At 40.3% G+C, this 13,224-nt stretch overlaps 1 protein-coding gene across 1 annotated transcript in view; it reads right to left on the reverse strand.

The window, feature by feature from the left end:
* Positions 1-229: 229 nt before the first annotated feature.
* The window catches only part of rab43 (RAB43, member RAS oncogene family), a 32,176-nt gene continuing 19,181 nt past the window's right edge, over positions 230-13,224 (reverse strand). Inside the window, exon 3 of the mRNA XM_043707978.2 lies at positions 230-812. Within this exon, the coding sequence (XP_043563913.1) occupies positions 562-812 (251 nt within the window). The 3' untranslated portion in view covers positions 230-561. The remainder of the gene's footprint in view (positions 813-13,224) is intronic.

Raw genomic sequence — 13,224 nt, forward strand, 5'->3', positions numbered from 1 at the left:
AGGATTCTGAAAATATATAGTGAGACTAAAAAAAAAGTGGTTGGAATGCATGAATTTAATTTGTAAGGCAACCATGGATATGCAGAAGAAAACTAGCTAATTATTCATTACTTCCACTCTTCCCTACTATAAGAATCATTTTTAATCAAAAAAAGCAGTCCTACGTATCATCCCCAATTTCAACTTATTACTTCCATTTTTGAAATGATCATGTCTTCTCTGCAAAATACTCTGTTCAGTCATAAATTTAATAAGAAAAGGGTTGTTAGAGAAACAGAGTTCTTCAATATCAGTAGTTAAGGCAATGTGACTACTATGATTCTTATTGGAATGTCAAGGAACCTGGAATGTCAAGATTTCATGACCCGCAAGAACAGGTTTACTGTCATCATTTTCAAATTGGAGGAATGGATACGGTTCACAACAGTCTGCACAGATTCTGTGCACAAACTCATCACAAACATAACTTAGGCCAAGCCAAGTGACTTAAACCACATTTGTGATTGATCAGTCTACCTTAAGACGAGATGATGCAAAAGCTAATAAAATTAACCTGCAAAGTCAGCAACTACATCCCCATCCTTCACCGACATCTTTGCTGTTTAATTTGATACTTTCGCTTGCTTTTTCAGTGAACATAGGCCCAGCATGTCTCAGCATTAGCTCTGTGGCCATTTTTATAAAAGCTTCTTCCACGTTGCTGGAATCTTTGGCAGACGTCTCTAGTACAGATGCCATATCATAGTGAACTGCAAGAGTTTTGGCTTCTTCATATTGAACCTCCCGGACATGATTCTTATCGGACTTATTACCTACAATGGTAAACATAAATTTAACATTCACTAAATAGACATGCAGCTGTTCGATTTACTGATGCAGTATATTCAAACTCAAACTTATCAAAAATGTAGACAATATCCAAAAGCTGAGCAACCAGTTTGAGATCTAAACATCCGAAACACATTTACCTGTTTATGTCATATCTTTTAATCATTCAGCCACCTAACCAATTTTACTTTGCAGTTTTTGCCTGAATCCTGGCACTGAATTTCAGTCTCAGGAATCTCTGTACAAAATTTTATCTTGCTATTGTGCTAAAATCTTTTACGTTTTATTTTGTATCTGACTTTTGTTCCAAATAAAGAATTTGTACATGGGTAGCATCTTTCACAATCTCAGGACATCCCAAATATTTTTGTGGTGTAGTTAAGACGCATGAAACATGACTGCCAATTGCCACGCAACAGTGATGCTGGTCAAGAAACATGTATTGGCTAGATCACTAACTGAAAATAATCTACTTCCCATCTTTGAAAAATTTCTATCCAAAAGTGTAGCTGGCTTTGGTTTAATGTCTCAGCTGAAAGACAACAACTCATACATTTCACCATGCTGTCAGTACAACAATGGACTTTGTACTTTGTACTTATTACACTGTTTTCAATGTGCATAAGTTATTAAAGGTGGTAGGATAAAGAGAGCTGTTAAAAGATCATACCACATTCTAGGCTTTGTTAATAGGGACATACAGTACAAAAGCAGGGAGGTTATGCTGAACCTACACAGGACACTGGTTAGACCTTAGCTGGAATACTGTGTCCAGTTATGGGCTCTGCACTATATGAAAGCAGTGACTGCGTGGGAGAGAGGCCAGAAGACTTAAGAATGGTTGCAGGGGCAAGAAATTTCAATTATGAAGACAGATTGAAGAAGCTGGGACTATTTGGAGAGGAGAAAGCGAAGATGATATTTGACAGAAATTTTCAAAAATCATGAGGGATACAGATAGAGTGGATAGGAAAAAATTTCCTGCTTGCAAAATGATCAAGAATCAGAGGGAATAGTTTTAGTGTGTTATGAAAAAGCAGTAAACACAAGATAAGAAAAAATATTTTCACTGAACAAGAGGTTGAGGTTTGGAATGTATTACCTGGAAGCACGGTAGAGGCAGGGTCAACTGAGGCATTCAAGTGCATTATTAGAAAGAAACAATGTGTAGAGTAGTGGGAAAAAGGGAGATGTTTGGCATTAAATCAAAATGCTCAGAAGGATGATGCTGAAACGATGGGCTGGAAGTCTTCTTTTGGAAGTCCTCAAAAATGAATGCAGGTGTTTCTCTGCAAAGAAATTTTAAACATAATAATAGACCAAATCTGAAATAAGATTGGTCATTGTAGAGCAAGTGATTCCTAAGATACAGAATTACTTCAAGATTAGATAACAAATCTGAAGCACAAGTTTACACACTTCTTTATTGTGTTTGAGATAGAGCCAATAATGTGACTACACGGCAAGGAACTGAGAAAAAAATTAGAGGAAGTTTCTAAAGCCTCAATAATTACTCCAATCACAGAACAAATAAGATTTTGAAAAAGACAGGTTTAATAAAAGTTAGCAACAAGGTGAATCACAAGAACATTTCAACAACAAATTATGTAGATTATCTGGGGGTGTGGCCACTGAGATTTGAAAACAGAAATGACTGGAAACTGCACTGTCGTTGGAATAGTTGCAAAAAATCAGTCAAAAGACGACCTCACTCTGGGGAAAAAAAACTTGAGACAAAAGTTCTAAAGTAAAACAACAATCCACAGCAGTGGATAAAATCCACTGTACAATCTAAATCCAGCATCAATACAATTCCTAAAACACAAAATGGTGAAAAACATCATACATTGGAAGGTACCATTTGGAAGAGCAAGGTACTATAAAATCCTAACCATTGTAGCAAAAGAAAAAGCCTCACGTTGAGGTCAGTGTCCCACAAATAAAACAGAATGTTTCCAATGTAAGAAAATTAGTCACTCTCAAAAATATGCCAAAGTAAAAATCTAAACCTTTATAAAAACCTAAAAGGTATAGTCTTTAAAAACAAGCGATCCATAAAGTGTAGTGGAAAAGATGCCAAAACATTCCTGCGGGATATCAAAGACCTGAATTATACATTGTGAATCACAGTCATTTGTGTCATGGACATACGAATAATTTCAATTTGGACAGAAGACACACTGCCCGAAAAAGATGTCATTAGCAAAACATTTTCTGTTGGTTGCAGACAATTACTTTTTACATATCAGGTGGAATCTAATGGAAAGTTAAAAGAATGTCAGAAGCAGCAGTCCAGAACAAAGGAAAACAGATACTGGAAACTTTGTGTATCTTACATAATCAAGAATTTTCTCTATTAAGCAGAAGAGAGTACATTGTTCTCAATCTCAAGAGATAAAGAATTCAACCATTAAGAGGTGAGATTTTCTTATAAAATTGTATACGTACAGGGTAAATTACAAATAACAACAGATACATTGTCGACAGCAATAGTGGATAGTCCAACACAGTAAGACATGAATTTTACAATGAAATTGAATCATTCTCTTAGAATACTGCAGCACAATAGTAAGCAGCACCAAACTTCAGAGGCCTGTCTCGCACAGATACACGATGAAGACTGCATCCAAATTTATCAACAGAACAACATTCTAATTGCGTAGTATGAACATACAAACATACGAATTAGGAACGGAAGTGGGCCATTCAGCCTGCTCCGCCATTCAGTAAGATTATGGCTGATCTAACAGTAACTTCAAATCCACAGTCACCCTTGCTTAGCAAGAATTCACCTTTAAAAATATTCAAGGACTCTGAATTATAGAATCATACTGAGAAAGAGAGGTCCTTTGGCCCATCGAGTTTTCATCAACATGTGAGAAACACCTGACCTGACTCTTGCTTCCATCACCTGTTCTGAAAGAATTCCAAAGACTATCAACCCTCAGAGGAAAAAAAAAGCTCACTGCATCGGTTTTATACAGATGACCCGGATTGTTGATTAGTGAAACTTACTTCTAGGTTTGCCAGTAAAGGAAACACCCTCTCCACATCTATCCTGTCAAGATTGCTCAGGATCTTATAAGTATTCATCAAGTTACCTCCTACTTATTTAAATTCTTGGTGATACAAGCCTAGCCTGTCTAACCTTTCTTCATAAAACAACCCATCCATCCTTTCTTAAGTAAGATGACCAATACTCTTGACAGTCCTCCAATACAATTCCTAAAACACAAAATGGAGAAAAACATTATACAATGGAGCAGGTCCAGAGGAGGTTCAAGAGAACGATCCCAGGAATGAAAGGCTTAACATATGAGGAAAGTTTGAGGACTCTGGGACTATACTCAGAGTTTAGAAGGACAGGGGGGGAAAAAAAAAAGTCTGACTGAAACTTTCAGAGTACTGTACGGCCTGGACAGAGTGGACACTGGGAAGATGTTTCCATTGACAGGAGAGACAAGGACCCAAGGGGACAGCCTTATAGTGAAGAGAAGACCTTTTAGAACAGAGATAAGGAGAAACTTCTTTAGCCAGAGAGTGGTGAAACTGTGAAATTCATTGCCACAGAAGGCAGAGGAGGCCAGGTCCTTGATTATATTTAAAACACAGATAGATAAATTCTTGATTGCCAAGGGGATCAAAGGTTACGGGGAGAAAGAGAGAAAATGGGGTCGAAAAACCTATCAGCCATGATTGAATGGTGGAGCAGAGTCTATGGGCTGAATGGCCTAATTTCTGCTCCTGTGTCTTATGGTCTATGGTCTTAAATGAGGTCTCATCAGAGCCCTGTATAACTGGCCCATAACTTCCCTATTTTAGTAATTGATTTCTTTCAATAAATGACATTGCATTAGTTTTCTAATTACTTGCTGAACCTGCAAAGAGGTGACTCATGCACAAAGACACACACATCCCCCTACATCTCAATCGCTCTCCATTTGCATATACTTAAATTCTTCCTTCCAAAATTGCCGATTTCACATCCGTTCATATTAACCTACCTCATTTGTTACTGCTTTACCTAGTCACCTAACCTATGTCTTTTTATAGCCTCCTTGTTTTCTTCACAACTGCCCATCTTTGCGCCAAGTTGGCAACCATACCTTCCATTCCCATCATCCAGTTATTTATATGATTTGTGAACAGTCGATGTCCCAGCACCAATCTCTGTGGCACACCACTCATTACATCCTGTTAATCAAAAAAAGACCTATTTATGCCTTCTCTCTGTTCCCTGTTAGCCAACCATTCTTCCATCAATTCCAATATGCTGTCCCCCCTACACCATGACCTTTAACCTTCTTTGATTTCACCTTATCAAATACCTAGTTACAGTCATAAAACGATTCTTCAAACACAGAAAACTTTACCATTGTGAATGGCATACCAGTAATTCCAGTCTCAATCCAAGAAGACATTGCAGAAAAACATCAGAACCATATCAGCATAACAAAATGCAGACTTCATAGTCAGTCATCAGTGTGGTGCTTGGGAATTTCAAAGGACATATAAGAAATAATTTCAAATTGTGAGATGCGCAGTACACTGATGAGAACCCCTAATAACATCCAAATTTCCAACCAGGCCATGCAAACGTCTACAAATAAAGGTCGAAGAGTTTGGGCTTGAGATCAAAACAGAGAAGGGATAATTGTCGAGAGAGGTACAAATCAACAGGAATTTTATCTGGTACTCATCCCAGAAGGTACTTTAAGAGAAAATAGAAATCTCATTCCAATATATTTAATGACAACAAGGTCATCTATTTAGATAAAACACAGTTCTAAATTAAGAAAGAACAGGAAGAACTGTATTCTGGATTAGTGGTGCTGGAAGAGCACAGCAATTCAGGCAGCATCCAAGGAACAGCAAAATCGACGTTTTGGGCAAAAGCCCTTCGTCAGGAATAAAGGCAGCACCAATCAACCACACCGCCCCGTGGCCCAACATTTCAACTCCCCCTCCCACTCTGCCGAGGACATGGAGGTCCTGGACCTCCTTCACCGCCGCTCCCTCACCACCAGACGCCTGGAGGAAGAACGCCTCATCTTCCGCCTCGGAACACTTCAACCCCAGGGCATCAATGTGGACTTCAACAGTTTCCTCATTTCCCCTTCCCCCACCTCACCCTCGTTCCAAACTTCCAGCTCAGGACTGGACTCAGGATGTAAGTGGGGCGTGGACCTGACCAGGTAGTCACAGATGGAACGGTCTTTGCGGAAGGCGGAAAGGGGTGGGGAGGGAAATATATCCCTGGTGGTGGGGTCTTTTTGGAGGTGGCAGAAATGTCGGTGGATGATTTGGAATAAAGCCTGAAGCGTGGAGAGATAAGCTAGAGGAGGGTGGGGGTGGGGAGAAAGTAGCATCGAGTACAATGGGCGAGTGGGGGAGGGGATGAAGGTGATAGGTCAGGGAGGAGAGGGTGGAGTGGATAGGTGGAAAAGGAGATAGGCAGGTAGGACAAGTCATGGGGACAGTCCTGAGCTGGAAGTTTGGAACGAGGGTGAGGTGGGGGAAGGGGAAATGAGGAAACTGTTGAAGTCCACATTGATGCCCTGGGGTTGAAGTGTTCCGAGGCAGAAGATGAGGCGTTCTTCCTCCAGGCGTCTGGTGGTGAGGGAGCGGCGGTGAAGGAGGTCCAGGACCTCCATGTCCTCGGCAGAGTGGGAGGGGGAGTTGAAATGTTGGGCCACGGGGCGGTGTGGTTGATTGGTGCTGGTGTCCCGGAGATGTTCCCTAAAGCGCTCTGCTAGGAGGCGGCCAGTCTCCCCAATGTAGAGGAGACTGAATCGGGAGCAACGGATACAATAAATGATATTAGTGGATGTGCAGGGAAAACTTTGATGGATGTGGAAGGCTCCTTTAGAGCCTTGGATAGAGGTGAGGGAGGAGGTGTCGGCGCAGGTTTTACAGTTCCTGCGGTGGCAGGGGAAGGTGTCAGGATGGGAGGGTGGGTTGTAAGTGGGGCGTGGACCTGACCAGGTAGTCACAGATGGAACGGTCTTTGCGGAAGGCGGAAAGGGGTGGGGAGGGAAATATATCCCTGGTGGTGGGGTCTTTTTGGAGGTGGCAGAAATGTCGGTGGATGATTTGGTTTATGCGAAGGTTGGTAGGGTGAAAGGTGAGCACCAGGGGCGTTCTGCCCTTGTTACGGTAGGAGGGTTGGGATGTGGACGAGATGTGTTGAGGGCATCTTTAGCCACGTGGGAAGGGAAATTGCGGTCTCTAAAGAAGGAAGCCATCTGGTGCGTTCTATGGTGGAACTGGTCCTCCTGGGAGCAGATACGGCGGAGGCGGAGGAATTGGGAATACGGGATGGCATTTTTGCAAGAGATAGGGTGGGAAGAGGTGTAATCCGGGTAGCTGTGGGAGTCGGTGGGTTTGTAAAAAATGTCAGTGTCAAGTCGGTCGTCATTAATGGAGATGGAGAGGTCCAGGAAGGGGAGGGAGGTGTCAGAGATGCTCCAGATAAATTTAAGGTCAGGGTGGAATGTGTTGGTGAAGTTGATGAATTGCTCAGCCTCTTCCCGGGAGCACGGGGTGGTGCCAATGCAGTCATCAATGTAGCGGAGGAAGAGGTGGGGAGTGGTGCCGGTGTAATTACGGAAGATCAACTGCTCTACGTAGCTAACAAAGAGACAGGTATAGCTGGGGCCCATACGTGTGCCCATGGCTACCCCTTTGGTCTGGAGGAAGTGGGAGGATTCAAAGGAGAAATTGTTAAGGGTGAGGACCAGTTCAGCCAAATGAATGAGTGTGTTGGTGGAAGGGTACTGTTGGGGACGTCTGGAGAGGAAAAAACGGAGGGCTTGGAGGCCCTGATCATGGCTGATGGAGGTGTAGAGGGATTGGATATCCATGGTGAAGATGAGGCGTTGGGGACCGGGGAAACAGAAGTCTTGGAGGAGGTGGAGGGTGTGGGTGGTGTCTCGAACGTATGTGGGGAGTTCCTAGACTAGGGGGGATAGGACAGTGTCGAGGTAGGTAGAGATGAGTTCAGTGGGGCAGGAGCATGCTAAGACAATGGGTCAGCCAGGGTGGTCAGGCTTGTGGATCTTGGGAAGGTGGTAGAACCGGGCAGTGCGGGGTTCCCGGACTATGAGGTTGGAAGATGTGGGTGGGTGATCTCCTGAGGAGATGAGTCTACCTACCTCGACACTATCCTATCCCCCCTAGTCCAAAAAATCCTGCCTCATTTATGACAAATATACTTTTGTTAGCAGAGAAATGGGGCAGGACATGAGGGAAATTTGAACTCAGGAAGGCCATTCAAACTCAGATGATTTAAATCCCATTTTTACTGTAGCAAGGATCATATCCTCTATGTATTCTTCAAGGATGGCTATAGTCTGTAGAACAGTTAAGCTGACAATCATTTAAATGGTCATCCAAAATGCTTTGCCCGAGAGTTGAAAAATAACTTCAGCAATTTTGATAGCTTTGTTTTGACATAACCCTAACCACCATGAGTTCTCCAGATTTTATCCATCCAAAGACTCATGACCCCAGGGAAACAAAATCGACTTTGTTTCACAATAAAGGGTCACCTATTAAAAACAGTCACATTTATTTCTAATCCCATCTTCAAAATATAATCAAGTCATCACATACTTTTCTAAACTCCAGCAGATACAGCAGGCACCGGGGACAGCAGCTTCATAAAGCGTGCAAGAGAAAACAAGGACAGCACCTTCATAAATAATGGGGTCAGCAGCTTCACCTTCATAAATAATGGGGGTCAGCAGCTTCTCAAACAGTACACCGACAGCAGCTTCATAAAGAGAAGAGTGAACCTGCATTAGCTGGGCAGCAGAGAGCACCTTCAAATTTTTTCTACTTGGCAGAACTAAAATAGGGCATTTGAGAAAAATAGGTGGGTGATTGGTGAGTATTTATTGCAGCTCTTTTGATTAGTTAAGCAATTTGAATGAGATACCTATTCCAGCAGAATACAGTTAAGAAATTCATTTTTAAACTATTTCATATTAATTAAATTCACTAAAACAGTGATAGCTGGACAGGTGATGTGTTGTATTTGGGGGCAGATGGGCACCAGTGTGATCTACACATCCACACCTGCAGTAAATGTCGGCTGTTTGAGAAATGATACATCAGAAAGGGACGTGTGGGACCTAAAGACTGTTTCAGGAGGATATCACACTCTAAGTTAATTACATCAGAACTACATGAACATAAAGGTACTCAGTAACCATTTCACATGCTGTACAATTTTGTTCATTCCCTTGCCAGTCCACTGGCAGTCAAACAATTGTTTTATTCATATCTAATAGTTAAAACGGATGAGTCCAAAAAATTGCTGCTCGAGAGTATCCAGAAGACTTATTTTGAACCATCACAAATCATTCAAGACATGAGAAAGGTTGATAATCTAATGATGCATTTGGCCTCTTCCTTTAAATTCAAAATTGCTTACATCCAATTTTGATCATGTAATTTTTTGCTGTTTGTATTACCTAATTTAAATCACTGTATAGTTTTAAGTAAAATGGGTTTGAATTATCAAGGCTATACTGTAATAAATGTCAAATCTCATCAGTTACACTCCACAGGGCAAAATCACAACCTCAGGGTGCAATAACAAAAATGCAATTCTGACAAGCTACATTTCTCCGTACCATAACAGTGTAAGATTAAAAATTAAATTCTGTTTGCTGATGTAAACGGTTGAAATGTGGCTGTAAAACCAGCATCAATTAGATCTAAATATTTACAAACTGAACTATTCTTAATTCTTAATGCAATCTCACAAAGAGAGTTACAATAATAATTAAAAGACTAAATGTTAGTGGACAAAATAATTGTACTATAATCTAGGTACATAAATAAAGTGGGTTCAGGGAGATCTGAAGTGTATGTGAACAAGTTTTTGAAGATGGCAGGATGGGTAGCTATAGTAATGAAAAATTCTTGCAGGATCATTGGCTTTAAAATAAAATTGGGATAGAATACAAAAGTAAGGAAACTGTACCAAATCTTTGTTAACATTGTTTGGGTTTCAGCTGAATTATTTTGTACAATTCTAAACATTCCAACGTATGAAGGACATTAGGACTTTTAGTGGATGCAGGGATAAAAGATATGTCACAGAGACTAGAACAGCGTAGTTGAGTGGAGTTTCTCTTCGATACAGGGAACGTGACAGTCAATTCCATTCAGCAAGTTCCTATAAACAGCAATGTGACAATGACCAAATAACCTTTATATAACGTTAATTGAGGAATAACTATTTCTTCCAGGACATCATAAAGAATTCCCAAGCTCTTATTTAAAATTACTTTGGGATTTTGTTTGTCAAACTGAACGGATATACATCTGATAAACATTTCTTCTGAAAGGTGGGATTCATTCAAAATGGGTCAAACACTGGCAGTAAAACCCAAGTAAGGTCCAATAATTCAGTTAAGGATGCCTTCTCAGCAGTACCCAATGTGCAAGTTACTTACAGTCTACCTTATTAAATAGCTGTCTGCAAATAAAAACAACAGAAGAACTCAGAAATATAGTCATATATTGGGCTTGGATTACTAATTTCAATCCATTATTATAGATCTAGATTCCTTCATGTTAGTAAATAATATTTTTTCAAATCTGAAAGGACATCTCAAAAAAATCCTCAAAGAATTTAAATTATTTAATCATGAAAATTTTACATAATTCTTGAATTATTCATGAATAATAATTATTATTTCCAATAATTCAATCAATAAACCTTAACTGTTAGCTAATTTTGTTCCATACACTTTCTCTAAATTGAAGAACCACGTTGATTTAACTCTTTAGAATGGTTTTTGATGGTATAATATCTTTGCATCAAGTGGTTTATCAGTACACCATTAGATTTAACTTCACTTCAATAACCATTTTCCTAAATTTGGACTTAAATCTATATTTAGCTGCAATTTAAGTCGACCACTAGGACAGCAGTGTTGATGTGGGCAGACAAAGTCTTGCAATATATCAAACTGAATTTCCTCTTTTACTGGTATGATCAAACAATGTATATTGGTTAATGAAGAAACTTAGGAGAAGTGGAATATATGGATTTTCACTCACATGAAAAATGGGATTGTTGGAAGAATAGCTTTCAAATTCTAAACAGCCTTGAAAGGAAAACATTTGTGTTGACTTTATTTTCCAGATTAGATCAGATCACCTTGTGAATGGCCAGTCTGTCCACAAGCATTACTACAGAGGAGGCTTAGTCAACTTTAAAGGTCATGTCTTTTGGGCATACTGTCTACCCACATCATGATTGATGAGATGAAGAAATGGATTTCTGATATCAAGATCTTGCAAGAACATCAGATTTAGGGAGGGGAATCTCGGGGCTGGAGAAGTCCAAGGAAGACTTATTGGGCCCAGAAAGGCACTTCAGCTCTATTGGGAACTGTACAATTTATTTTTTAAAAAAAGCTGTGTTCCATTCCTAAAAGATTTGTTGGGCAGGGAAGCTATGGCTATAGACTCTTTCAGGCATCTAGTTCAAGCAGCAATCAGGCCTCAACAGAAACATGGAAATTAGGAACAGGAGTAGGCCATTCGAGATTACTCCACCATTCAGTAGGATCATGGCTGATCATCCTACTCAGCACCGTTTCCTGCTTTGGTCCCATACCCTTTGATCCCTTTAATCCCAAGAACTATATCTCTTCCTTGAAAACATTCTTCCAGCTACAAAGCATGATTCTTAAAAGTTTGCATATTAAATGAATAAATTCTGTTTTAATTCAGCTGAAAGTACTAACCTCTTGCAACATAACACTTTTAAAAATTACAAGACTTAAATGCCTCTACAATGGCTCCAATAAGCAAGCTGTATTGTCTAGTAAAATCTCACTTAAAGTTGTCCTTGCATTTCTGAAGATTGCAACTGCAAGAGAAACAGCTTCAAGCAATTTATTTCTTCCATCTCAACTAATGTAAGAAACTGTGGGCTCATTTGGACAGCTGGTTTTTGATAGGGAGTGATACCAATAGTGCAGATTCAATTCCCCACCTGAGGTACCTTGACTCTCAGGTTGCACTCACCACCAATCATTGCTCTCCACTGAGACAACAGCTTAATGGCCCTCTGGGACTACAATGACTTTATTTTACTAGAGGTCTACAGCATTGGAAAAAGATCCTTCAGCCCATTAAATCTGCTTTGGTCAAAAACAAGTACCTAACTATTCTAATCCCATTTTCCAGTAAGATCTTGTTTCTTAGGGATTGCTAGTATAGCAGTGTGATGCACAACCTACCCAGGATCAAGTTATTTTAGATCAAGGGTTGTGATATGAGATACGATTAATAAGTGATCTTGTAGTTAAGGATCCTCTAGGGGGTTAGCAATCATGACATTGAAAAATTTCAAATCCAATTTGAGGGAGAGCAACTTGAATCTCAAATCAGTGCCCTCAACTTAAAGGAAGGCGATTATAGAGGCACGGAGAAAGCTGTGATAATGGGCTGGGAAAACAGACTAAAGGGAAGGTCAATAGATAAACCCTGACACACATTGAGGTAATACCTCAACAGAGAGAGACTCCATAAAAAGTACAGTCCAGAAGGATCTGGGTGTTCTTGTATGTGTAACAAAGATTTAGCATGTGAGTGCCCCAAGTAATTACGAAGGCAAAAACAACTTTGGCCTTTGTTGCTATGAAGTTAAAGTTTAAAAATAGGAAAATCTTGTTACAACTGTACTGGATGTTGATTAGACTGTACTTGGAGCTGTGTACAGTTTAGGTCGCTATATTTAAGGAAATATTGGTGTGGCCGCAGATCAAAAGAGATTCACTAGGCTGATTTCTGGGATGAAGGAGTTGATTTCTTAGTATAGTAAACTGGTTCGGTCTTATTCATTTGAGTTCAGAGCATTCAGTCTGCTGTGCCATTCCAGTAATTATGTGGAGCCCCTTAAACAAATTCAAATCTAAAAATCAAAGAAAAGAGATTGTGAAGACTATTAGGGGCAGCAGGGTGGCTCAGTGGTTAGCACTGCTGCCTCACAGCACCAGGGACCCAGGTTTGATTTCAGCCTCGGGCGATTGTGTGGAGTTTGCACATTCTCCCCATGTCTGCATGGGTCTCCTCCTAGTGCTCCGGTTTCCTCCCACAATCCAAAGATGTGCAGGTTAGGTGAACTGGCCATGCTAAATTGCCCATAGTGCTCAGGGATCTATTAGTCAGAGGTAAATGTAGGATAATAAGTAGAGGAATGGGTCTGGATGGGTTACTCTTCAGAGGGTCAGTGTGGACTTGTTGGGCTGACAGGCCTGGCTCTACACTGTAGGGATTCTGTGAATTTCACAGTATTTCTTTTCACAAGGTTGTGCGAACATAATAAATGAAGGAAAAGTTATTTTAAGTATGTGTTTAAAGAATTAG

Source organism: Chiloscyllium plagiosum, unplaced genomic scaffold (genome assembly GCF_037043375.1).
Source record: "Chiloscyllium plagiosum isolate Xiang-an unplaced genomic scaffold, Cpla_swu_hap1 HiC_scaffold_14, whole genome shotgun sequence".
NCBI classification, from domain to species: Eukaryota; Metazoa; Chordata; class Chondrichthyes; order Orectolobiformes; family Hemiscylliidae; genus Chiloscyllium; species Chiloscyllium plagiosum.